Below are 27,939 nucleotides of genomic sequence, written 5' to 3'. Positions count from 1 at the left end.
ATACATACTGTGTTAGACTGGCCATTTATGTTAAATAAATGAATAATTTTTAAAAATGTCATGACAAATAGCTTAGGTTGCCCGCAAAGCCAATATATGATTACAAGTAATACTTCAGAGATAGGTAGACTCAAAAGACTTTCTGAAAACGACTGTACAAATTCTTTATTATTCAATAGGGAAACACTGAAATACTAGTTTCTTGATACCTTAATTAGTTTCTGAAACATCACTCTATGACAGGATAAACTTGAAACGATTGGATAAACAAACCTCAATATTACATTCTTGAATTTGGTGATGTAAAGTTGATATTAAAAAATAATCCAGCCTAAAAAATTCTGGTGCAGAGTTGTATAGAATTATATTCTCGTTTGGGTGCATACATTAAACTCGGGGATCTATTAAATTTAGTTCTTCCATGTAAATTTAAATTGTTTCCTTCACTAATGGTTTTTTTCTTCATATGTTTGATTAGATGCTAACAGTATAAAAAATACATGTGAAAAAGCCACTTTTTTGCCTATTCTAAATCTCATGTTTTCTACCAAGGTATTTTTTTTTCATGCTTAAGAGTTCCAAACAGAAACATACATATCTAAGTCCCCAATCGTTTGAATCAAGTGAACTCACAGATAATGATTGGGCAAGGAAAAAAAACACTCAATCCCCATTCAAGTAATGCTTTAATAAAATCTGGGGATCCCTTATCTTTCCCAGATGGGATTACATTTGAGACTATGCATATTACGTGGCATCAAATCCACTCATTCTGTACGCACTACACAGAGATCAGCCTCCCTCTTGTAATAACTTGAAGCTCTTCTAAAGATTTCCTGTAAACTCCTTCATGTGGTCCATCCATTTTATTCTTTCTCTCCCTCTTCCTTCACTTTTAACTCATTTACTAATCATAATCCACCGCCTTTCCATTTTGATATTGTGATCAAAAATGGAGCTGCTGAGGTTCTTTCCATACTACAGGTATATATATGGCCATTCCGCCAAGTGGATGCTTTTATGAGAGGTTCACTCTTCCAAATAAAGCTCATTCAGGATTACATGCTGGGACATTAATTCCCCCTTGTGTGGATCCTTTTATGAAAAGAGAGGGAAGTGCTGTGTCTGAAACTCTTTCCACACTCCTGGCACTGATACGGTTTTTCTCCTGTGTGAATCCTCATATGTGATTTAAGGGAACTGCTTACAGTGAAACTTTTTCCACAGGTCACGCAATGATATGGTTTCTCACCAGAGTGGATCCTCTTATGTGATATCAGGATACTTTTTCTATGAAAGCTCTTCTTACAGTCTGTGCATTTATACGGTTTCTTCCTTGAGTGGATCTTCTTGTGAGTACTAAAATAACTGCTGTGACTGAATCTCTTCCCACAATCCATGCATTGATAAGGCTTCATCCCTGTATGGATCCTTTCATGGGTAGTAAGTGAACTACTGTAGTTGAAACACTTCCCACATTCTATGCATTTATATGGCTTCTCCCCCGTGTGGATCCTTTTATGGACAGTAAGTGAAAAACTGGTGGTGAAGCTCTTTCCACAGTCTGTGCATTTGTATGGCTTCTCCCCTGTGTGGATCCTTTTGTGGGAAATGAGATCACCACTTCTATTGAATCTCTTTCCGCAATCCATACATTGATACGGTTTCATCCCTGTATGGATTCTTTCATGGCGACGAAGGGAATTACTCCGGTTGAAACTCTTTCCACATTCCATGCACTTAAATGGTTTCTCCCCTGTGTGGATCCTGTGATGAGAAATAAGACTACTGTTCCAACTGAAGCTTTTCCCACACTCCATGCATTTATATGGCTTCTCTCCTGTATGGATCTTTTCATGGGAAGTAAGATCACGCCTCGTTGTAAAACACTTTACACACTCCATGCATTGATATGGTTTCTTTCCTGTGTGGATCCTTTTGTGGGAAGAAAGATCATTCCTGCATTTAAAGCACTTTCCACACTCCATGCATTGATACGGTTTCTCCTCTGTGTGGATCCTTTCATGGGACGTAAGACCACTCTTCCTTGTAAAGCTTTTCCCACACTCCATGCATTTAAATCCTTCCTCCCCTGTATGGATCCTTTTATGAGAAATGAGATGACTGCTTTGACTGAATCTTTTCCCACAATCCAGGCATTGACATGATTTCATCCCTGCGTGGATCTTTTCATGGGAAGTAAACAAACTCTTCTGATTGAAACTTTTTCCACATTTCAGGCACTTATATGGTTTGTCCCCAGTGTGGATTGCTTTATGGTATGTAATGGAACCACTTGCTGTGAAGTTCTTTGCACATTCTGTGCAGATATGTGACTTCTCTCCTGTCTGGGCCCTTTTACAGAACGGAAGTTGAGTATTTTGAGTAAAGCTTTTTCCACACTCTGTGCATTTATATGTTTTATTCACTGTGTGGATACTTTTATGGGAAGTAAGATCAATACTTGTATTGAAACTCTTTCTGCAATCCATGCATTTATATGGTTTCTTTCCTGTGTGGGATTTTTTACACACAGTAGCCCCATTGCTTTTTCTGCACTCTGTACATTTATATAACTTCTCCACACCTTGAATTGTTTTATGGGTGTTAAAAACACTGTTCTCATCAAAGGTTTTGCCACACTCTGAACATTTATATAATTTTTCTTCTTTGATGCTTTGATGTAAATTTAGGCAATGGTTTAAATCATTTTTTCCATGTTCCAAGCTTTCAAGCTGCTTCCCTTTAGCGTGGATACTGCTATACTTGTAGATGTTTGATTTATTGCTGAATATTTTTCTAACCTCTAAATAGCTCCCTTTTTCTTTGCGAAGTTGGGTATGGATGGTGAGATTTTCTCCATACTGAAAATTACAGGATTTTTTCTTCCTATTGTTTAACTGGTTTACCTCAGGCATGTTTGGTTTCCCTTGATTTTGGAATATCCCTTTTCCAGTTTCAATTTTTTGCAAAGAATTCACACTTGGTTCTTTACGATCCTCAGGGTCCTTTTCAACTGTTCAGAATGAAAGAAAGAAAGCAGAAAAAATCATGTTTTAAGTTCTAAGTCTTATTATATCTGTTTGCAACAATGTGAAATCACCGCTTCTTTTTAGCTGGTGTTGGCCTTCATATACACCAAGAATCTAGAATGTCATAATGTGTATGCATAGTACGTATTTGGATCCAGCAATGCTGCAGGATCCAAGCAATGCTTCATTTTTGGAGAATAACAAAATAGGAGAATAACAGAATTGGAAGGGACCTTGGAAGTCTTCTAGTCCAACCCCCTGCTCAAACAGGAAACCCTATACAATTTCAGACAAGTGGTTGTCCAATCTCATCTTATAACGCAATTCACAGATTGAAATATTGTCAATCTGCAGATTTTTTTTCTTAAGTGCAATCCATGCCACTTTGGAAAGGCATCCAATTTACCTTTTATTATTATAATTATAAAATGAATCACTTACTCATGGACTCCACATTCCTGGTATTTTCCAGCATGACCTCTCTGTACAGGGATTTTTGGTCAAAATCCAGCAGAACCCACTCCTCCTCAAAGAAAAATACAGTTATGTCTTCAAAGGACACAGGAATCTGAAGTACAAAAATACTCCTTGTTAACGTACAATTCCAGAAAATATTTGCAAATTCTTTATTCTAATGGCAAATATCCCACTCGTTGGGAACATCTCTTATATTCGTTTTGATCAAGTCCTGAGGCATGTTAATTAAGCAAGTATTGGGATATTCCTGTATGACACTTTAATGCAGGGGTCTCAAACTGCCGGCCTGTGGGCCAGATGCGTCATCTGGAAGCCACGCCCACCCCATTGCCGGCAATAGCAAAACCGTCCCGATACGTTGCGTGACATCATGTGATGTCGCGAGTTTGACATGTCTGCTTTAATGTCTTATGTTGCCCTGTAGGAGATACAGAATCTTCACTGAACAAGACGAACATGTTTGGAGATGTCCTCAAGAAGCTTGAGATTCTATGGATGGATGGCATCAGATCACTGGGAAAGGTGCTTATGCTCTGATAAACTGGGAGGTATTAAATTGGCTCCGAAAAAGTGATTCAGCACTGTGGAGAGAATTGTGTGTTCCTTGAATGAATCATGTTGCACTTTGGGAGGTGATACTCCTACCTGAGTTGGAAGTATAACCATTGTTTCTGCACCATCAGAAAGAGGAGACCTTTCCACTGGTACAATCACCATTGCTCCATTTTCTGAGAATGAGATAAAAGCAGAGGAAACCAATGTTTTAAAAACAGTTGGAGAAACACTGCACACAGGACTAAGGTATTATTTTAACAGGAACTCAGGAAAATAAAGACTTCCGAGGACTCCAATACATGAAAAGTAATGCTATTTTACCTGATGAGGTCTCCTGACATAGGTCCTCCTGGGAAATCTTCCCGAAGACAATTTCTTGAGGGAGGTGTGATGTATCTCCTGATGCTTTAGAACCATGGGTGGCCACCTTCGTGAAGAACGCACGAGCCTGTAATAGCAGGCAAACAAAATATTACTGCCCCTGTCCCAACCTGTTATATGTCCTTGGAAATAGAATAGGATAACAGAGTTGGAAAGAACCTTATAGGTTATCTAGTCTAACTCCCCACCCAAGCAGGAGACCCTACACAATTTCTGACAGATGGCAGTCCAGTCTCTTCTTGAAAGTTTCCAGTAATGAAGCTCCCACAACTTCTGAAGGCAAGCTGTTCCACTGATTGATTGTTCTCATTATCAGAAAATGTCTCCTTATTCCTAGGTTGAATCTCTCCTTGATCAGTTTGCATCCATTATTCCTTGTCTGGCCTTCGGGTGCTTTGGAAAATAGCTTGACCCCCTCCTCTCTGTGACAGCACCTCAAATATTGGAATCCTGCTATCATGTCTCCCCTGCTCTTTCTCTTCACTAGATCAGAGGGAAGGTGGATAGAACCATTTACCTAACCAGGACAGGATTCTATCCTAACTATTTTGGAATGGGAACATGTAAAAATCATTTATATTGATCTTACCTGCTGTTTTTGCTGCATTTTCTGCTCCAGCTGGCTCAAGAGGAAGCTTTCAGCCAGACCCATTTCCTGGGAGGTGGTCTCTGCTCCAGGCATCCAGACACAGTTCTCCATCTGGGACACAGTGTCCAGGGGCAGAGCCACCAGATCCATCATCTCAGCTTTCATGTGGTCTTCTCGGTTCAGCCACCGATCATAAAGATGGTGGAGTCGGCTGCACACATCTCGGAGTCCTTCAGCCTCCTGGTAACAGAGTTCCCTGAAAGGGCAACGATGGACGACACCTTGTGTGGTTTCTTCTTTCAGAATGTCCTGCTCAGTTCTTGCTGTTTGTCCAAATAAACCTAAAAGCTCTTCTGAATCTGCAAAGCAACTTTCATTCATGGGAATAGAATCACAAGGAGAGACTCCTTCAGCCATCTTGAAGAATGAGGCATTTCTCCCCTCCATGACTCAATTCTTTGGGAATTACGTTCAGCTTGCAGGCTAAGATGAAAAAGCATAGAAAACTATAGTCCAAAGCACTGACAAAAAATACACATGAGGAGAGAGGCTTGCAAGGATTAAAAGCAAAAATGTTAAGTGAGAAGCACTAATGAAAATTGCAGTGGGTGGGGAAAGAAGAAGAATGTTGGTCATTACACTTTACAATGCCTTGGTAAGGCCACACCTGGAATACTGCATCCAGTTTTGGTCACCACGATGTAAAAAAGATGTTGAGACTCTAGAAAGAGTACAGAGAAGAGCAACAAAGATGATTGGGGGACTGGAGGCTAAAACATATAGGGAACGGTTGCTGGAATTGGGTATGTGTAGTTTAATGAAGAGAAGGTTGAGCGGTGACATGATAGCAGTCTTCCAATATCTCAGGGGCTGCCACAAAAAAGAGGGAGTCAAGCTATTCTCCAAAGCACCTGAAAGCAGGACAAGAAGCAACAGATGGAAACTAGTCAAGGAGAGAAGCAACCTAGAACTAAGGAGAAACTTCCTGACAGTTAGAACAACTAACCAGTGGAACAACCTGCCTCCAGAAGCTGTGAATGCTCCAACACTGGAAGTTTTTAAGAAGAGACTGGCCAGCCATTTGTCTGAAATGGTATAGGGTTTCCTGCCTGAGCAGGGGGTTGGACTAGATGACCTCCAAGGTCCCTTCCAACTTATTATTATTATTATTGTTTTATTATTATTATTATTATTATTATTATTATTATTATTATTATTATTATTATTATTGTTGTTGTTGTTGTTATATTATTATTATTATTATTATTATTATTATTATTATTATTATTATTATTATTATTATTATCACATGAGGACCCAGATTGTTGGGGGCAATTAAGCTGACTTTGTAATAATGCGGCTTCAGGGTGTGTGTGAAAGCTCTAATAAGCAGGCATATACATAGAATGAAGGCTACTGCTAAGCTTGTAAGCCGCCCCGAGTCTTCAGAGAAGGGCGGGATATAAATGGAATTAAAAAAACAACAACACATATACCACTTCCACCCCGGCTACACATTAATACAAAGTCTCTCCTGAAAGTTAGGGTTAGGGTTAGGGAAGGACTCAGATATCTGGGGGAATAACCAACCTGGGATGCAGATCAGCCTGGCCCTTTGAACTTCTGCTGAAAGGAATATTTCCTTGCCTTCAAGCCCAGGAAAGAAGACATCTTCCCAAGCCAGGAAACCCAGATCTTCTGAACTGCAGATGTTGCAGATGTTCTTAGCAGAAACCCAGCCCTAGAGTCTTTAAGAGAAGTGCAGAATTTAGTCTCTTAACCAAGAAGCTCCTCTCCTGGCAGAAATAAGAGTCCGGCGCGCTCTATAAAAATGGGGCAGGTGAGTGGGAAGTGCAGAAGGTGGGAATATTGGGGGATTTTCAGCTTAGCCCCTTAAGACACGCCCCCCTTCAGATCTGGAGTCTGAGAAGATCTCCCAGCCTGGCTTACTTTCCCACGACGAAGGAAGCACTTCCCAATCCGGGCATCTGCGGGAAAGGAAGGGCCAGCGAAGGAAGGAAGGATCCATTTGCAGGCTCTGTCCGCTTCCTGCAAAGCGCACCCTGGGCGTGGGAACGGTCACTTCCTGCCCTCTTTTGCAAGCATCGGGGAGATGCTTCTCCCCGGAGCGAGCAAAAGACATTCGTCTGAACCCGGCGGTTGTTTGCGAGGGGCGCCCTCTGGCGGGTCCTGCGTGCCAAGCCTGCGGGGCGGTGGACGGGGAAGTGAGGTTTCCCGCCCAGGATGGCCGGAGGAGAGGGAGATGCCGCTAAAGCCTGCCAAGGCGTACTCGCTGTGTGGCTCTTCTACCCCTTTCTACCATTTTACAACACCTTGGTAAGGCCGCTGTGTAGCTCTTCTCTTATCACTTTCTAAGGCCTTGGTAAGGCCACACTTGGGAATACAGCATCCAGTTTTGGTCACTGCGATGTAAAAAAAGATGTTGAGACTCGTGCAGAGAAGAGCAACAAAGGTGATCAGGGGTCTGGAAGCTAAAACATATCAAGAACGGTTGCTGGAATTGGGGATGGCTCATCAAAGATTTTGCCACACTGTCAGTATTTATATGATTTTTCTTCCTCAATGCTTTGATATAAATTGAAGCAGTGGTTGAAATCATTATTTTTCCCATGTTCCAAGCTTTCAAGCTGCTTCCCTTTAATGTGGATAACCGTTCTCTGCTTTCCCTCTAGAGTAGACTATTTTTTTTAATTTATTTTAATTCCATTTATATCCCGCCCTTCTCCGAAGACTCAGGGCGGCTTACAAGCTTAGCAGTAGCCTTCATTCTATGTATATGCCTGCTTATTAGGGCTTTCACACGCACCCCCCCAAGCGGCATTATTACAAAGTCAGCTTAATTGCCCCCAACAATCTGGGTCCTCATTTTACCTACCTCGGAAGGATGGAAGGCTGAGTCAACCTTGAGCCTGGTGGGATGCGAACCTGCACTAATTGCAGGCAGCTGGTGTTACTTAAGGAGGCATTAGCCCACTGCTCCACCAAGGCTAGACTAGAGAAAAGGTTGAACTCTTTCTCTTTATGGAAAGGGATGTGTAGTCAGTTGAGAAACCAGATGTTGGCCAAGAGCCATTCTCTCCCAAACACAGAAAAACAACAACACCAAAGATGATTAGGGGACTGGAGGCCAACACATACAAAGAAGGGTGACAGGAACTGGGCATGGCTAGTCTAGTGAAGAGAAGGACCAGGGGTGACATGATAGCAGTGTTCCAATATTTGAGGGGCTGTCACCGAGAGGAGGGGGTCAACCTATTCTCCAAAGCACCTGAAGGCCAGACAAGGCGTAACAGATGGAAACTGATCAAGGAGAGATTCAACCTAGAAATAAGGAGAAATTTTCTGACAGTGAGAACAATCAACCAATGGAACAGCTTGCCTTCACAAGTTGTGAGAGCTTCATCACTGGAAGCTTTCAAGAAGAGACTGGACTGCCATCTGTCAGAAATGGTGTAGGCAGGGTCTCCTGCCTGGGGGGTGGGTGGGGGTTGGACTAGATGACCTATAAAGTTCCTTCCAACTCTGTTATTCTATTCTATTCTATTCTATTCTATTCTATTCTATTCTATTCTATTCTATTCTATTCTATTCTATTCTATTCTATTCTATTCTATTCTATTCTATTCTATTCTATTCTATTCTATTCTCTCTGGTCTCATCTAAAGTGAAACCCTGAAGTCACATGACTCTGAAAGTTCCCACTTCAACTGCTATTGTGACATTTGGAATATTCAAGAAGGGGAATGTTTGAAGGGGCGGAGCTAACAGTTACTCCCTGCTTGTGGGGAACATCTAATGTAGAAACCCAATGCTGTACCTCTAGTAAAACAGTACAGTAATTCTGAGTGACTTTGCCCCAACATCTCTCTCAAAGGGAGGACTTTGCAGCTTTTGTACTGAAGATACTAAGAAACACTTTTATTGAGGAACAGCCCCTGATCTGAGGGGATAAAAGATGGTGGCTGTGGCATCTGGTATATGAAGCTATGGAAGAGCAAAATGGAGATGCTGAAGAGGAAAAAAAATACTGAAGGAAATCATGTTGCTAAATGGAAAAAATTGCCAAATAACCAAGTTTTACAACAACAAAATTACCTCAGGAAACAGAAGTGTGAAGAAACTGAGATGGCACATTCCTCTCAGCAAGTAAAGTAGAATTCATTTAATAAGGGAGAGAAAACAGCTAAATATAGGAGCAGTTTAATAAAGGAATTTGAGGAGAAACATCCATCATAGGATGTTAAAATACAGAATTAAAAATGATCTTCATCAAGTATGAAATTAGGACAAGATTAAACCTAAAGAGCTTAGAATCCTATACCCTCTACACAAAATGTATTCATATTTTCTTTGAAATGACCACAAATTGGTGCATTGCAAATTTGATTTCCATCGCTGAGAACTGAAATATACTTTTCTTAGTTTCCAGAAAGTTTATTATGCAAGGAAAACTAAATGGATACCTCTGAAGACCAACAGAATCAAGTGTAAATCTCAATGGAAGACCAAAAATGCCACTGTATTGAATGACGACCAGAGATTGATGACAATCACAGCATTTTCTTACAAATGTTACGAAGTACTTTGCTGTTAGAACGACTTCCTTTGTTCTGTTCCCAAATCTTCACTGGATCCTTGGACCCTAACATTTTGTGAGGCTTTTTTTTCATGTCGCTTCTTTTTTTCAGACATTTTATATACCTCAATCAGGTCCCCCATCCTGCCGCCTTTTCCTTATTCCTTAACATTCTAAAATATTTTACCCATTTTCAGAAGAGAGGGGTTGAAGATTCATCACTCTTACAGTGCTTTTGACTGGGCCCTTGTTTAATTTCTTAAATCTCAAAAAACATCTGTGCTTCCCTTACCTACAGTAGTCTTCCTCTTCCTCTTCCTCCCTTTTCATTTTACCCTTCACTCTTTGCATTCCATGCAGGAGTTTCATCCCACTGTGTATTAGATCATAGTCCCCTCCATGCATTGAAATGTTGTGTTCTTCCTATTCACTGCATATTTTGTGTATTTGTAAAAAGGTAAAGGTTCCCCTGCACATGCATGCTAGTCGTTTCCAACTCTAGGAGCTGGTGCTCATCTCTGTTTCAAAGCCGAAGAACCAGCGCTTGTCCGAGGACGTCTCTGTGGTCATGTGGCCAGCATGACTAGATGCCAAAAGTGCACGGAACGCTGTTACCTTCCCACCGTAGTTGTCCCTGTTTTTTTACTTGCATTTTTACGTGCTTTCGAACTGCTAGGTTGGCAGAAGCTGGGACGAGTAACAGGCGCTCACTGTTACGCAGCACTCGGGATTCGACCCGCCAAACTGCCGACCTTCTGATCGACAAGCTCAGCGTCCTAACCCACTGAGCCACCGCGTCCCTTTGTGTATTTGTAGAGACCCTGAAATTGAAAAACCAAATGTACAGGTATAGTATAGGGGGTACCTTGCTCAATAGTAGTAACTCTGAGAGGGATCTTGGAGTCCTAGTGGACAATCACTTAAATAAGAGCCAGCAGTGTGCTGCAGCTGCCAAAAAAGCCAACACAGTGCTAGGCTGCATTAACAGAACGATAGAATAAAGATCACATGAAGTATTAATACTACTTTACAATGCCTTGGTAAGGCCACACTTGGAATACTGCTTCCAGTTTTGGTTACCACAATGTAAAAAAGATGTTGAGACTCTGGAAAGAGTGTAGAGAACAGCAACAAAGATGATTAGAGGTCTGGAGGCTAAAACATATAAGGAACGGCTGCTGGAATTGGGTATCTCTAGTTTAATGAAGAGAAGGACGAGGGGGGACATGATAGCCGTGTTCCAATATCTCAGGGGTTGCCACAAAAAAGAGGGAGTCAAGCTATTTTCCAAAGCATCTGAAGGCAGGACAAAAAGCAACGGATGGAAACTAATCAAGGAGAGAAGCAACCTAGAACTAAGGAGAAACTTTCTGATAGAACAATTAACCAGTGGAACAATCTGCCTCCAGAAGCTGTGAATGCTCCAACACCGGAAGTTTTAAAGAAGAGACTGGACAGCCATTTGGCTGAAATGGTATAGGATTTCCTGCCTGAGCAGAGGGTTGGACTAGATGACCTCCAAGGTCCCTTCCAATTTTACTACTATGAACTATGAATTACAGTATGAATCCCCATATTTATATTAGATATCTCATACCCTTTACCTGCCCCACTATTTACTTGACATTATTTGGTGTGTGTGTGTGTGTGTGTGTGTGGCCTCCCCCTTATTCATTTAAAAATGCTCAGGTCAGGCTTTCACAGCACCTTTCAAATATTCATCCTAATTCTTGGGAGATATAGCATATCATTAGCGATAAACGAGAATACTTGTAGCTCTGGGTTGAAATGAAGGGTCCTTTGTGTTCTTTGAGCTTGGTTGTTTTCTTGCAAATGGTTAATTACCCTCACTAGGTACTATCATCAATGCTAGTGAACTGTCTGCAAGAAAACAACCAAACTCAGGGAGTACCAAGGTAGCATATTATTGCTTCTATCTTGCAACTGAAGACTCCAAACTATATTGTACATTCACCTAAGTAACAGTAAGCAAAGTCAATAACTTCTGACCACGTAGTCGGCTGTTTGTATCCAGTATTATTTCTCTTTCTGATCCATGTCCTTCAGACTAAGGTAATAGTTCTACCTGAAGCTCTTTCCACGCTGTATGCATTTGTAAGGTTTCTTAATAATGTGGATCCCTTTACTGTAGAGTATAGCTCTTTTCATCCTCTTATGGGACTCCCTCCTATGGGAATTCTTCATGAGAAGTAAGAGAACTGCTGAAAATACTATTAGTTATGAAATCCCTAACATTTTATTATGAAATCTTTATTATGAGAACTATGAGGCCCTCAATCTTTTACTTTACAAATTCAGAGTACACAGGATCATTGATACCTAAAGAAAATGGTTGATGGGAATTGCCCTTTCACAAAATGATGGCAATGCAGATATGATCAAATTCAAAGAAAAAAATAATCATTAAGCAGGTGCTTATATTATTCACCAAAACATTTTCTGGCTCACCACAATATTTACCATCAATATCTAGATGAAATGACATTTTTCTGGAAAAGTAGAATGATACACCGGACTGTGCTACAGCCATGTTTTTTTAAAAAAACTTTGATCATTTTCCTGGGCCTATGTGGAAACCAAACACGTTCTTGGAAATAATGATGATTCGGTACTCCAGATCTTATTTTACAGAAGATTGTGCAATGGGGTGGAGAACGAGGACAAACTGAATCAAAAAAAATGAAAATGACATGATGCAAGCAAGAAAAAGAAACAGAGAAAGAGGAACGCAGATTAAATTTTAAGCTGGAGTATGGGATCAGTTTGTCCGAAAGGTTTTCCTTGATTCACTGACTTTTTAAAGCCTATAAGCCAAATGTTGAGATGCAAAGGAATTCCTCCTTCAAATTTCACTCGAAAGCATCTATAACGTTCCATTTGCCACAGTCATTGCAACAGAAAGAATAAGACCATCGCAGTTTGACAATTTTAATTTTTCCTTCATCAACTCTCCCATCTTCCACAGCATTTAAATTATGTACACTACCCAGAGTTCCTTATCAATAGTAGTAAAATTTACAAAGGCTTATATGGGGAAAGCTGCTTTTGAAAAACTTGCCCCACAAGGAAAATTCAGGTTTTCTTTAAAAAAAAAAAAAACTTCCATATTTCTCTTTCAGAGTTTTGGGAACCTTGAATTAAAGGCAAGTCCTGGTCAAAGATAAGCAGGCAGTACAACACTTCATTTATTAAAAATGACTGTGTAAAGCAAGAGGCCCCGAACTCCTAGGCTGTAACCCATTTGGAGCTGAGCTGCACAAGTGGCAGGTGAGCATGCGTGTGGAGCTCCGCTTATGTGAGTTGCGGGCGCTTGCACTCACATGCAAAGCTTCACTTGCGCAAGGGGCAGGCACCTGTGCTTCTGCGTGAAGCTCCACTCGCATAATGGAGCTGTGCATAGTTGCCTGCCACTTGCATGGAACCATCCGCTCTTCCCAGTGCTGGGCCGCCAAGCCAGAAAGGTTGGGGACCGTTGGTGTAAAGGTGACAGTATGGAGATATTAAAAAAAACAACCCACCGCTAACCAACAAATCAACTATAGTATTAAGTATAATGATAGGGTTTTTTTTGCCAAAGTTAATTTGAGGTCACTAGTTAGGTGCCCAATTAAAAATACACATATATGTACTAGAAGGATTTTTCTGCCACATTTTGAGCAAAGCAATCTTGGTCTACCATGCTGAATCTCCTTGGCTACAGATCGGCCAGATAAAAACTGATCCTTGACTATTTACATATCTTTCCATTGACTTCATGGAATCTCTTTAAAATGAAGCATTATGCGATCATGGGAAATCCCCCCCCCACTTCAGTCCATATTACAACTTACGGTAATATGATTCTTCCCTTTCTATGTTCTACAATTTAATATGATTCTCCCCTCTCTACATTCCCTGACCTGATGCAAGAGGCCCCGAACTCCTAGGCTGTAACCCATTTGGAGCTGAGCTGCACAAGCGGCAGGTGAGCATGCGTGGGACTATTACTTCTCACTTCCATGAGAAATTGCTTGATGCAATTTTAAGCAGGCATAATACTGCACATAAAACATGCAGTTGGTCCTCGGCTGGAATTCAACATTTTTAAGACTATCAATGAAATTAACCTCAAACACTAAGCATTTTAGAACACTCAATCCATTCCATATTTTGAGGCAAGCAGGAATAACTCTAGGAAGTATTGAAAATATCTAGATGGTAATCATGGCCACATCATCTAAGCCCTGCTTTTCTTTCTGCGATTCCTGTTCAAGACAGATTAAAAGGGACAAGGATTCAATCACAGGGCCCTCAACGTGACTTATTTTTAACCCCACCTTGTAGACATCCCTGGATAGAAGAGGTGAAAAGTAGGATCCCACATCCAACAATATCCTTTCAGTGCAATCTTCTTACAGGTTGCACAGTGACTTTAAACTCATTCCTTGGGTGCATTAGGGAGTTCTTCCCCAGCATGTACTCTCTGATGCAGTTTAAGGTCTGAACTGCTACCGAATTGCTTTGCACACTCGGAACATTTATGCAGTTTCTCTCCCGTGTGGATTTTTTGATGCGACTTCAGGTTTGCACTGTCGCTGAAATTCTTGCCGCAGTCTGAACGTTGGTGTGACTTCCCCTCAGCGTGACTTTTTTGATGTGTTTTCAGATTCATGCTATACCTGAACGTCCTTCCACAGATAGAACATTTATAGGGTTTCTCCCCGGTATGAATTCTTTGGTGGGTCTTCAGATTCATGCTGTGACTAAAATTCTTCCCACACTCCAAACACTTATAGGGTTTCTCTCCCGTGTGGATTTTCTGGTGCGTCTTCAGGTTCATGCTGTGAGTGAAACTCTTCCCGCATTCCAAACATTTGTACGGTCTCTCCCCAGTGTGGTTTTTTTGATGCGTTTTGAGATTCATGCTGTAGCTGAAAGTCATTCCACATTCGGAACATTTATATGGCTTCTCCCCCGTGTGAATTCGCTGATGTGATTTCAGATTCATGTTGTACCGGAAATTCTTCCCACACTCTGAACATTTGTATGGCTTCTCACCCGTGTGCATCTTTTGATGTGACTTAAGGTTTGTGAAGTTCTTTCCGCACTCTAAGCATTTGTAGGTTTTATCTCCTGTTCTCTGCGGTTTAGTCAGTCTTACCTGCTCAAGGGATTTCAGGAGCTTTTCTCTACTATTACTCGTATTTTTCATTTCTTCATTATATTCTTCTAATTTTGGAATTTGAGAGAAGTCGGCTTCTTCAAAAGAGGCAGGTTTCTCTCCCCATTTCTGTTTTTCTTCCAATTTCTGTTTATCCTGTTTACCGCTTTTTCCATCATCTGAGGGAATCAATAAGAGGAACCTAATCAGACAAAACTTTATCTCCAATTCTGGAACAGCCCCTAGACTCAAAGAAGAGGTGGTGTCTGGACAATACCTTCAACCAAAATGATACTAATCACATTTTGACTGTATTTTATATTTGCTCGTAAAGTGTGGTTTATAAATCATTATTTATGCCTTCACACTTTACAAGATCCAGGCCAGCTGGGGCTTATTCCTTAAACCATTATTAAATTAATGCAAAGCATGACACAGCACAATCACCAAGATGATGCTATATATGCAAAATGAAAAGCTGTTTGTTTAGTTTGGACATAATGACATCACTTAGGCACTATGACATATCACTTTGTTGTTTCTATGTAGACAGAGAACCTATACACTAGAGACAAATTCCTTGTGAGTCCAATCACAATTGGCCAATAAATATTCGATTCCATCCCATCCCATCCCATCCCCATCCTACCCTATTCCATTCTGCTTAGTGAATTTGGTGATTATAATTTATTCAGTAAATATCGCTAAGCAAGCCATGGCTTAATGCAATGTGTGAACTGAATGCTTGCCTGCTGGTCTTTCTTCTCCTTGAGAATCCTTGACAGATGGGTCCTCAGTTACTTCCTGCCATGAGGTGAATTTCGTTTCGGGCACTGAAACAAGAGTAGCAAGGGGAAAAAAAATGAAAAATTACTTCTGGTGCATTTTATGATAACAAACCATTATTGATTTAAATTTGGCCCATTGCTTAATTAAAGTTAAGACACTAATGGCAAGTATTTGTAGTTCTTAAACACAGAAGAGCAACAAGGTTAACTGGACAGTTTGAAGGTTCCTATAGAAAACACAGAAAGAATCGTGGACAAGGAGCCTGGCAGTTAGCATGAATTAAGCCAGTATTGGTGTTTATTTATTCATATTTTTGCAAATAACTCAGTGTGACAAACCAGTAGCTTATCTTGCTAGCATTGATGGGGGTGCTACTGTAAACAAACAGGGAACAAGCTTCACACTCACTAGCTCTAATGATGTTACTGTAGCTCAGGCCAATTTTTTTTTAAAAAATGATTTATTTGCTGCCTTTATTATTTTTATAAATAATAAAACATATATAATACTCTTTCCTCCTCCTATTTTTCCCATAAAAACAATCATGTGAGGTCATTTGGGCTGAGAGAGAATTACTGGCCCAAGGTCACCCCAGCTGGTTTTCAGGCCTATGGCAGGATTAGAACTCACGGTTTCCCGGTTTCTAGCCTGACACCTTACCCACTAGACCAGAATTCCCCAACCTTTTGGGGTTGGTGGCCCAGAGTGGTGGGAGGGGAAAAAGAAGAGATAGTTTGTGTGGGGTGTGTATGTGTGAACATGGGCATGTGCATGAACAGCCTTTGCTTGTGCGAGTGGGGCTGTGAATGCCTGTGATGCTCGTGCGAATGAGGCCGCAAGTTATGCTGTGAATGCTGGTGACACTCTCGTGAGTGGGGCTGTGAATACCCATGCGAGCGGGGATGCGAACGTCATGAAGCATGCGGCAGCACTTGTGTGAGTGGGGCTGTAATTGCATGCATGCACACCAGTGCAACAGCCAGCCACTCATGCAGCCCAGTGGCCAATAAGCCATGGCCCGGTAGTGGACTGCGGCCTACAGTTTGGGGACCCCTGCACTAGACAACTGGCTCTCTAATCTCACTGCATTCTACAATCCACATGGATCAGCTTACTGCTGTTCTCTAGGACAGGGCTTTTCAACCAGTGGTATGGGTACCACCTGTGGTACACTGGCACCTGGCAGGTGGTACACGACCATCCTAGAAAAGTGGTAGTGTGGGAGGGGAACGAGCTGAACCGGTGGCAGCACCGCACAAGCCTGAGCGAGAGATGGCTGGAGTTGCAGGACTGTCAGGGCTCAGTGGAAGCGCCAGGGTCAGCGCTTCTCCAGGGCTGTCAGGGCTGAGTGGAAGCGCCAGGCTCCAGCTGGAGCTCGGCGCTGATCCTGGCGCTTCTGAGCCCAGAAGAAGCGCCGATCAGCTGGAATATTGCAGCATCTCCAGGGTCTTGTGATTTACATTCAGATGTTTGGCAACTGATTCATTTTTTCAGTGCCATTGGAACTTTGAACAGTCACTAAGCAAACTGTTGTAAGTCGAGGACTACCTGTACTTCATCACTTTTTTCTTGGTCATCAAGTTTTTGACACCTTGCTAGGTGACTGGCGGTACTCAAATGTTGCCATATCCTAAAAGTGGTACAATGGGTGAAAAGGTTGAAAAGCCCTGCTCTAGGACAGAGGTCACCAACCTTTCTCAGTTGGCGGCGGGAGGGAAAGGGAGGGGGCAGCATTTTACGCGTGCGCATGGGCATCGCGTACAAAATGGGGCTGAAAGCAAGTGTGTGACACAAACGGGGTGGCACTAGCGCCCACCTGATACTCTCTAGCACTGCCCCGTTCTTGCGCGGTGTAGTGCCTTGTGTTTGTGCCTTGCGGCAGCGGCACTACCATCAGTGGCGGTGTGGGCGTGCACATGTGCGTGCACTGGCCAGCCTGTCCTGTGGCCCTATGGCCAGCAGGCCACAGCCCGGTAGTAGGCCACAACCCACAGGTTGGGGACCCCTGCTCTAGAACTCACCCACAGAGCACAGTTGATAGCAGTCATTTCTGATTTCTGGTTCTTGTAGCCAAGAAGAAAACTTACCCAGAGACGGCAAGGTCCCATAATTCTCTTCTATTGTGTCCATCTGGTTTGGATCTAATGGATTCCTTTTCTCTGTAGCCACTTTGTTAACGGGCCCTGAGCCCTGAAAAAATGATGAAAACATGTCATTCAACAACCCAACATTTTTTTCAGCTGTCTTCAAACTTCTTAACAGAGAGAAAGTGACAAGACCGACATACAACATGCAAAGCCAAAACATGGTTTTTTTTGTTTAACGTATCGCAAAGCCACCTGGAGGTTAATATGTGTCGTCAGGGTCACCTGAGTGGTGCAAATGGGTGTGAAGCCTTCTTGGGACTGCTGAAAGGGCTGTGTTGTAGACTGGAGATAGATGACGTTGTATCCTTACCCCTCTATTTTGAACAAACCTCTCTCAACACAGGGGGAGGGACATGGCATCATCTGTCTCCAGTCTACAACACAGTCCTTTCAGCAGTTCCAAGAAGGCTCCACACCCATTTGCACCACTCAGGTGACCCTGACCACACAGATAAACCTCCAGGTGGCCTCAACGACTCTCTAAAAGAATGCAAATAACCAGCTGTCTGCAAGGAACATAAATCCTTCCATCCAGTCAAAGCTGAAGAAGCTTCTTGGATGAGAAGCAAAACGTCTTCAAAGAAGAACAAGAAAGTCCAGTTGCCTCCAGAAAAAAGAATCTTTGCGACAACCATGACCTGGATAACTGAGAATCTCCATAGACTTGTGCTGGAAAGGGACAGCCTTGTTTCTGTTATTCGGATGAAAGCCACCTATTCTGCAGACACGTTTACTCCTGAGCTTCCCTACATTATCCTTACCTGATCTGACTGCAGAGAAGCGGTTCCCATCCCACCATCAACGGCCATTTCATTTTCTGCAGGTAAAGCAAAGGCACATTTCACATTTTGTATCTTTCACACAGGACCGTCAGAGAAGGTGACTCAATAATGAAATTACCATCCACTAAACTTTACCTAGAGAGGCGGCCTTATCATCCACAATTTTCTCAAACCGTGGCCTCGGATTTATGTCGGCTGATAAATTGTCCGTGTCGGGAAACTCAGAGGCAGGTCTGGCCAGCATCCCTTGTGCCTGGAACCGGGAGGAAAGAATCCACACCAAGAAAATTAGTCACCATTTTTGCAAATTTGGGTTCAATCCTTCACGTTGCCAGGAAATTATCGGCTTTATGGAAGTCTGCTCGAAGAACCAACGGGGAGTCTTGATTTCAAAATCGCTATGATTATGACTTGTTCCCTTTCAAACCTATTTAACCATGTACTTAAGGTTCACATTCCAATTTGGTTATATCCCGCAAAAAAAAAAAAGGAAAAGCATGTTCTTTGCGGGAGAATTTTAGTTTTTCTATTACCTGCCTACAAATCTCTTGGGATTCACTTGTTTCCATTAAAATGAAAGGTAATGTCAGAATCCATTGATACCATATTCATAAATGGAATGTTTCAAACATTATTCCATGGATTCTGCCATCTCCCGAAGAGAAGAGGATAGATGTGTATTGAACCGGTATTAGGCATTTCAAAGGAAAGGAGAAGCCTTTTGAACTGGGGAAACAAAAGGGGGGGAGGCTAGCATCTGGCTTGTGTCACGGAAGAGAGCAATAAACATGAAGGGTCCTAAGTTCCTTTTTCCCATGAGAGGGATGGTACGAGAGAAAGGATGGGGGACTGACCAAATGGGGTTAAGGGGGGTTAAACCGGGAACTCTTTATAAGGGTTTACTTCGTGGAATAATATTAAGTCCTGTCTCGTTTCCTACAACCAAGCATGTCATAGTAAAGATTCTTTTTGGAATAGATTTGACTCCAAGAATTTTGTATTCCTAAGACATGGTTTGGGGTGGGTCCTGACAGGTAAGCAAAATAAGTTGGGCCTGACTCGATAAGTTCATGTGAACTTCACTGGTTACCAGTTGGCACTTCAAGATGCTTATCATTATGAAGCCCTTTGTGACATAGGGGCTGGTTGTTTGAGGGATGGTCCATGCATGGTTATATCTAGGGTCCAGGGTGATCAGGCAGAGTGGACAAGCTCTTGAGTCCTGCTGATAAAGTAGTGCTCTCTGTGGCCATGTGAGTGGCTGGCAGGTATGTGTGTCTGCATATGCGTGCACAGCTCCCCTGTTGTGAGTAGAATAGAATAATTGGAAGGGATCTTGGAGGTCATCTAGTCCAAACCCCTGCTCAGGCAGGAAACCCTATACCATTTCAGACAAATGGTTGTCCAGTCTCTTCTTAAAAACTTCAAGCGTTCGAGCATTCACCACTTCTGGAGGCATCGCTGCGAGCATTGCAGGCATTCGTGGCCTCAATAGCGTGAGTGTTGTCGCAGGTGTTTGTGCAACCCTACTCATGCGAGTGCTCGTGGCTTGGCGTGCAAGCGCCTGCATCACCACGAATGTTGTGGGTGCTCGCGGCCCCACTCGTGTCACCGTGAGTCTTGCGGGCATTCGTGGCTCCACTTGTGCGAGCAATGGGTGTTTGTGCATGTGCACACATTTACCCCTCCCACAAAACCATCCCTTCTTTCCCCCTCCGTCCCGTTCTGGCCCGCCATCCCCGAAAAGTTGAGGGAACTCTGCTCTAGTTCAAGGGTCTCCAAACTGGGCATCTTTTAAGACTTGTGGCTGGCTGAGGAATTCTGGGAGCTAAATCCACAATTCTTATCCTTCTATTCTATTTCTATTCTTATTCTATTCTTATTCTATTCTTATTCTATTCTATTCTATTCTATTCTATTCTATTCTATTCTATTCTATTCTATTCCATTCCATTCCATTCCATTCCATTCCATTCCATTCCATTCCATCCCATTCCATCCCATCCCATCCCATCCCATCCCCTCCACAATAGAGCCAATGAAAATGCACTTACTTGTGCTCCCTCGATCTCGCTCAGAAGGAACCCTTCCGCCAAGGCCACAGCCTCGGAGCTGGTCTCTGGGCCACACTCTCGAACCCAGTTCCCCATCTCTGGGGGCAGGATTTTCAGGAACTGCTCCAAAATCACCAAGTCCAAGATCTGAGCTTTCGTATGCCTTTTGGGTTTCAGCCATTTGTGGCAAAGGTCATGAATTCGGCTCCAGACCTCCCGAGGACCTTCTGCTTCTTGGTAGCAAAACTCCCTGAACCGTTTGTGCTGCTCGGCCCAGCAACCATGCACCCCACGCAGGATCTTCTGCACCTTCTTCCCCCAGAATTCGGCCCCGTTTCCAACCTCTAGGACGTTGAGGCTTCTTCCAGCTTCAAGGCTCGCCAAATCTTGCTCTTCCATCGCTGAAGTCTGTCTACCCCAAATAGGTCAGAAGATCCACGCTGCTGGATGGCCAAGTTTCTTCCAGTGGCTCAGATGGTTGAAACTCTTCAGCCCTGGGATTTGCAAGACAAATTGCACTGCTGAGATTAAAGTGGTATTTTGCGTATCAGACAGCCAGATTAGTTTCTCCCCCGGGATTTGAAGACTGTAAATGTTATAAACAGTGTGTGTTGTGTGAAGCTAGCCAGCTGCAATTTATTTTTTAAACCATCTTAAAGCAAAAAGCCCTTGACCAGTCAACCCAATACAGCACACACAACGCACACCTTAAAAAGAATTACACTGCCATATACATCAAGAATATCTCAGAAGCCGCAAGCAGACTGCTACAACCACATGGAATCGGCATAGCACACAAGCCAACTAAAGCCCTACAAAACATTCTAAGCAAACCCAAAGACCCAGCAACCCCAGAAGAAAAAACAGGAGCCATCTACAACATACAGTGCAAAAACCGCAACAGCCACCATGACAGATTTTAACCACAGTTTCAATTTAGAAAATGTGACAGTCCTAGACCAGGCCAAGTCGAAAAACGCCAGGGAATTTCTAGAAGCCTGGCACTCTGACAAATCAGCCATCAATAGACACACAGACATTAACAACATCTATAGACTATGCAAAAGAGACAATCAACCAGCCTAAAATATCTATGGAGATTCTTAGTCATCCAGGTCCTGGTTGCCCCAAAGGTGCTTTTTCATGAGGCAACTGGGTTTTCTTGTTTTTTCTTTGAAGACGTTTCGCTTCTCATCCAAGAAGCTTCTTCAGCTCCGACGGGATGGTGGGGAATGGAAGGATTTATACTCCTTGCAGACAGCTGGTCATTTGCATTCTTTCGGAGAGTGGTTGAGGCCACTTGGAGGTTTATCTCTGTCCTCAGGGTCAACCCAAGTGGCCTTAACGACTCTCTAAAATGATGCAAATGACCAACTGTCTGCAAGGAGTATAAATCCTTTCATTCCCTACCATCCAGTCGGAGCTGAAGAAGCTTCTTGGATGAGAAGCGGAACATCTTTAAAGAAGAACAAGAAAGTCCAGTTGCCTCCTGAAAAAGCATCTTTGGGACAACCACCCCCCAAAGGCTCCAGAACCTCCACACCAGCAATCAGCACCCAGATCTGCATAGATTAACTCCAAGGTTAACATCACACCAACAATCAAGTAAACAACACCCCAATCAAGAAACTGCCAGAGACATTAGTAAACAGCCCAGCCAAAGAATCCCTAAGACTGCCCCCACTCAGACAGGAAAGACACCAGAATACAAACCGGCAGCGGGGGTAATGAAACATCTGCAAGAAAACAAGCAAGGTCAGAGAGCACCAAGGACCCCCTAATGCTAAGACAGCTCAAGTGTTAACCACGTTATGCAAACCCAGCTTTCTATGGAGGAATGCCATGGATGAAGTCAGCTTTAAGTAGGAACTGCTTGAAATTACAGGCAGTCCTTGACTTACGATCACAACTGGGCCCAAAACTTCCATTGCTAAGCAAAGAGGTCATTAAGTGAGCTGTGCCCAATTTTAACCACCTCATTTTTGTACGGCTGTTAAGTGCATCAATTCCAGCTGTTAAATGAACTAGGCAGGCATTAAGTCAAGGATAGGCAACTTTGGCTCTTTTATGACTTGTGGACTTCAACTCCCAGAATTCCTCAGCCAGCATGGTTCAGCTTCGAATTTCTCCTCAGCATGGCTGGCTCAGGAATTCTGGGAGTTGAAGTCCACGAGTCATAAAAGAGCCAAGGTTGCCTACCCCTGCATCAAGTGAATCTGTTTTTTTCCACCGATTCTCTTTGCTGGAAGCTGGCTAGGAAGTTTGCAACGGTGATCACGTGACCCCAGAACATGGCAACTGTCATGAACGTATCCCAAGCATTCAAAATTTCAAACATGTGATCGTGGGGATGCAGTGATAGCCATATGTCACTTTTTTCAGGGCTGTTGTCACGTCGAATGGTCACTAAACGAATGGTTTTAAGCCGCGGCCCTGTTTGTGCTATGCGGCCTGCGATGGGGCTGGAAGCACTAGCGCGAGTGGGGGAATGCGCATCCACGCACCAGTCAGCCATTTCCGTGGCCGTTGGCGAACAGCCCAGGGCCTGGTACCAGGCCACGGCCTATAGGTTGGAGACCCCTGTGTTACAGCATCTATGGAGGTTCTCAATCATCCAAGTCATGGTTGTCCCAAAGGTGCTTTCCCCCCCCTCCTCCAAAAAAGGCAACTTTTTTTCTTTGAAAACATTTTGTTTCTCCTCTGAGAAGCTTCTTCAGCTCTTCTTGGATTAGAAGCAAAATGTTTTCAAAGAAAAAACAGAAAAGAAAATCCAGTGTCCCAGCTTTGGGCCACCTGTACAGTTTCCACAACCCCTTGCTACGCTGACTGGGAACTGAGATGGTCGATGAAAGTTATAAATTAAAAAAAAACCCTGATCAATCAATCAACCAAAATATCAGGAGCGCAACTGGACATCTTCCTTTAAATGGAAAATTGCAGAGGAAAAAAAAAATCCTTCAGCATAAGAGAGAATGAAACCCAACATCTTCATTCAGCTTCAAGAGTCTCTCTGGGACTCTTGTTTCCTCACAATACAGGTAGCCCTCAAACATATAACCACAACTGAGTCTGCAATTGCTGCTGCGAAGCGAGCCAGCGGTTAAAAAAAACACGACCCATTTTATGACTTTTTGTGACATCGTTGTTAAGCGAGCCACTGCGGTTCTTCAGTCAGTAATACGACTGTGTCGCTGAACCTGGCTTCTCCGCTGACGTTGCTTGTCAGAAGGTCGTGTAAAGCAGATCACACGACTCCAGGGACTCTTGCAGCAACCATCACACATACGAACCAGTTGCCAAGCGGCGACCATGGGGAGGCTGCAACGGTCGTTAAGTCTGGAAAAACGATCCTAACTCACTTTTTTATGGGCCCTTGTAACTTATAACCACTGAATGAATGGCAGTAACTCGAGGACTACTTATAGCTAGCCAAGTCAGATCTCTCTCATGTGTGTGTGTATGTGTGAGAAAGAGAGAAAGAGAGAGAGAGAGAGAAGATGTAGGGATGCCTGGCTAAAACCCCACACTCCAAGCTCTTTTGTGTTCCTTTCACGAGACCGAAGGCCCAAAGTGTATTTAAGTACATATCTGCATCTCCCAGGTTGTGTGGGCTTAACTTTGGCTGAGCTGAGAAGCTAAGCAGGGATGGGAAACGGAAAAGATGGGGATGGGAAAGAATAGAATGGAATAGAAGCTGGAAGGGACCTTGGAGATCTTCTAATCCAACCCCCTGCTCAAGCAGAACCTCTACCAGTGGTGGCGAACCTATGGCACACGTGCCAGAGGCGGCACTCAGAGCCCTCTCTGTGGGCACACTCGCCATGTCCCAGAGGTGGCAACCATCTCTCTTGAAGCAAGCGCCCGCTAACTCACCGAGGCCCCATGTGGCTGGATGCACACCGGCATGGCTGGTTTCTCTCCCTCGCCCCTCTCTCCCCCATCCCATCTCTCCTGGCCTTGCATGCTCTCCTTTTCCTGGGCACAACCCACTGCATCACCTCCTCAGCTGCCGGCCACCCAACTCAGAGGCGGCTTCCTTGAACTGCTGGCGGTGGGTTGCGGAGCCCGAGTGTGTTGGTCGAGGGGCCAGCAGGCTGTGGCTGCTGACGGACACCGTTGGCCCCCATGCGTTGCTGGCCTCTGTGGGTGTGGGGGCTAATGGTGTCAGGCAGCAGCCGCTGCAGCCCCTGCCTTGCCTTGCCCCGTGGCAATGGCACCCCCGCCCTGCCTTGCCTCACCCCGCAGGACGAGCCTCCTACCATCCGACCTGCCAGAGAAGCCTTGGATCTCCTCCATCCCTGCCCACCACCCACAGGCGTCCATCCCCACGAGCAACATTGAGGTGACCATGCCCACCTTGGCCACACCCACCCAATCTGCCATGACCACTCACCACAGCCATGTCCATCCAGTGGGCCATGCCCACCCGGCACCCGGCGATAAATAAGTGGGTTTTGGGTTGCCGTTTGGGCACTCGGTCTATAAAAGGTTCGCCATCACTGACCTATACCATTTCAGATAAGTGACTTCTCTAAGTCACCCATACAGAAACTCAGATGATTAACATTGTAGTAATATATTAATCAAGGGACGCGGTGGCTCAGTGGGTTAGGACGCTGAGCTTGTCGATCAGAAGGTCGGCAGTTTGGCGGGTCGAATCCCGAGTGCTGCGTAACAGAGTGAGTGCCTGTTACTCGTCCCAGCTTCTGCCAACCTAGCAGTTCGAAAGCACGTAAAAAATGCAAGTAGAAAAATAGGGACAACTACGGTGGGAAGGTAACAGCGTTCCGTGCGCCTTTAGCGTCTAGTCATGCCGGCCACATGACCACGGAGACGTCCTTGGACAAGCGCTGGCTTTTCGGCTTTGAAACGGAGATGAGCACTGGCCCCTAGAGTTGGAAACGACTAGCACGCATGTGCGGGGGAACCTTTACCTTTTTAATATATTAATCAGTATTCAATTGGTGGGGGGGATAAGAGTATAGGTGTCAGGTGTTTTGATTTTCTTTTTCAATGCACTTTTTAAAATCTTTTGTTTTTTAAAATTTTTTGGATTTTTTAAAATTTTAATCTTTATGCCTGGTAGCGCAGTGGTTAGAATGCAGTACTGCAGGCTCTTTCTGCTGACTGCCAGCTGCCTGCAGTTTGTCTCTCAACTTCTCAAGGTTGACTCAGCCTTCCATCCTTCCGAGGTCGGTAAAATGAGGACCCAGATTGTTGGGGGCATGATGCTGACTCTGTAAACCGCTTAGAGAGGGGCTGTAAAGCACCGCGAAGTGGTGCATATGTCTTACGGGCTGTTGCTAAGACCACAACTGAGCTCCAAATTTCTAAGCGACATGGCGGTTTTGCCCCCTTTCACAGTCATCCTTGTCACAGTTGTCAACTGAATCACCCCAGCTATTAAGTTAGCATCCTGGTTGTGAAGTGAATCTGGCTTCCCCATTGACTTTGCTTGTCGGAAGGTCGCAGAAGGGGATCACATGACCGCCAGGGACATCGCAACTCGTCATCAGTACGAGTCAGTTGCCAAGCCTCTGATTTTTTGATCACGCGATTGATTATGTGGATGCCGCTACACTCGTGTAAGTATGAAAAACAGCCGTGAAGTCCTTTTTCAGTGACACTGTAACTTGGGGTGACATGATAGCAGCATTCCAGTATTTGAGGGGCTGCCACAAAGAAGAGGGGGGGGTCAAACTAATTCTCCAAAGCGCCTGAAGGCAGGACAAGAAGCAACAGATAAAAACTGTCCAAAGAGAAGAAGCAACCTGGAATTAAGGAGAAACTTCCTGACAGTGAGGACAATTAACCAGTGGAACAGCTTGTCACCAGAAATCGTGGGCGCTCCATCGCTGGAGGTTTTAAAGAAAAGATTAGACAGTCACTTGTCTGAAATGGTATAGGTTCTCCTGCTTGAGCAGGGGGCTGGACTAGATGACCTCCAAGGTCCCTTTCAGCTCTATTCTATTCTATTCTATTCTATTCTATTCTATTCCAATATCAATCTATTCAAAAGTCACTAAACGAATGGTTGTAAATCAAGGACTATCTGTGCAGGTTTCCCGTGTTCCCATTCCTCCTGGACCATATTTATTTTATTTTATTTTAATCCCATTTATATCCGTCCCTTCTCTGAAGACTCAGGGCGGCTTACAATCTAAGCACAAATCAAATGTGCTTAGCAATATGGCCATCTTACGCCCAGCAATCTAGCTTGGAAACTGATAAGATGCCACCAACTACGGAAGATTAAGTGAAGAAGGCTGGCAGCGAGGACATGTTACCGGTAGGATAGAATAACAAGAGCTGGAAGGGACCTCACAGGTCATCTAGTTCAACCCTCCCCTTCCCCCCCCCCCGCCGCCCAAGCAGGGGACTCTGCACCCCGGGGTGTGTTCCAGTCTTTTGTAAGTCTTTTTGCTAATCGGCACCCGTTAAAAATGAGATTTTGTTCCACACAGCTCTCAAGCCTCCAATATTTTTATTTTTATTTTAATCCCATTTATATCCCGCCCTTCTCCGAAGACTCAGGGTGGCTTACAATTTAAGCACAAACCAATGTGCTTAGCAATAGCCTTCATTCTATGTATATGCCTGCTTAGTAGGGCTTTCGCCCCCCCTCCCCAAGCGCCATTATTACAAAGTCAGCTTATTGCCCCCAGCAATCTGGGTCCCCAATATACATTGCATAGACATGGCAAAAATAAATAAATAAAAATATGCCTATACCCACATACCCCACACACACACACACATAGGCGGTCCAGCCTCTCAGGTTTTCCCCACCCACCCATCTCCGGCTGCAAATTTTTTGCATTTGCTTTCTTCCCAACGGGTCCCCCTCTGCCCAATTGGACGTCCTAGTCCATATACCATTTCAGCTGGGGGGGACAGTTTTGCCTTTTTTTCTTTTCTTTTTTTTGGAGGAACCACAATTCTCTCTGCCGGGCTTGATTTTTTTTTTCTGACTGCCTCCACCCCCCACCCACCCCCAAAGAAAGGGAGTAAAAAAACAAGCAAACATGGCAGATTTGTGCATTGCAAAACCTCCCAGTCAATCGTCCCAATCCTTCCTTGTAAAAAGGGGCGAGGGGGGGGGCGGGAATCGTTTTGCAAGGGCGGAGGGATCTCCCTTCCAAAGCTGGATGTCCCCCTCCCGTTTTTTTTCTTAAAAAGGGGGGCTTCTCTCTCTCTGCCCCATCTCTCTCTCTCTCTCTCCCCCCTCTCTCTCCCTTTCTTTCTCTCTCTCTCTCCTTTCTCTCTCTCTCTCCCTTTATCTCTCTCTCTCCCTCTCTCCCCCCTCTCTCTCTCCCTCCCTTCTTTCTTTCTCTCTCTCTCTCCCTTTCTCCCTCTCTCTCCCCCCTCTCTCTCC

At 43.9% G+C, this 27,939-nt stretch overlaps 2 protein-coding genes across 2 annotated transcripts; both read right to left on the bottom strand.

Annotated features, from left to right (window-relative positions):
* Positions 1 to 128: 128 nt before the first annotated feature.
* Positions 129 to 5,770, bottom strand: LOC310634120 (uncharacterized protein). Its single transcript, XM_083352189.1, has 5 exons — positions 5,035 to 5,770; positions 4,386 to 4,512; positions 4,155 to 4,237; positions 3,474 to 3,600; positions 129 to 3,016 (listed from the first exon to the last, which is right to left on the bottom strand). Exons 1-5 carry the CDS (start codon positions 5,479 to 5,481, stop codon positions 1,074 to 1,076), a joined length of 2,727 nt encoding a protein of 908 aa, XP_083208315.1. The 5' UTR covers positions 5,482 to 5,770; the 3' UTR covers positions 129 to 1,073.
* A 6,286-nt stretch (positions 5,771 to 12,056) lies between these two features.
* LOC310633992 (uncharacterized protein) lies at positions 12,057 to 21,169 on the bottom strand. The gene is made up of 6 exons (XM_083352029.1): positions 20,565 to 21,169; positions 18,646 to 18,763; positions 18,490 to 18,545; positions 17,669 to 17,771; positions 15,542 to 15,625; positions 12,057 to 14,971 (listed from the first exon to the last, which is right to left on the bottom strand). Exons 1-6 carry the CDS (start codon positions 20,961 to 20,963, stop codon positions 14,070 to 14,072), a joined length of 1,662 nt encoding a protein of 553 aa, XP_083208155.1. The 5' UTR covers positions 20,964 to 21,169; the 3' UTR covers positions 12,057 to 14,069.
* Between the last annotated feature and the right edge of the window lie 6,770 nt (positions 21,170 to 27,939).

The sequence above is a fragment of the Vipera ursinii genome, assembly GCF_947247035.1.
Source record: "Vipera ursinii genome assembly, chromosome: 2".
In the NCBI taxonomy this organism is placed as follows: Eukaryota; Metazoa; Chordata; class Lepidosauria; order Squamata; family Viperidae; genus Vipera; species Vipera ursinii.
The sequence above is the reverse complement of the archived record's forward strand: the minus strand, read 5'-3'. Positions and strand labels throughout refer to the sequence as shown.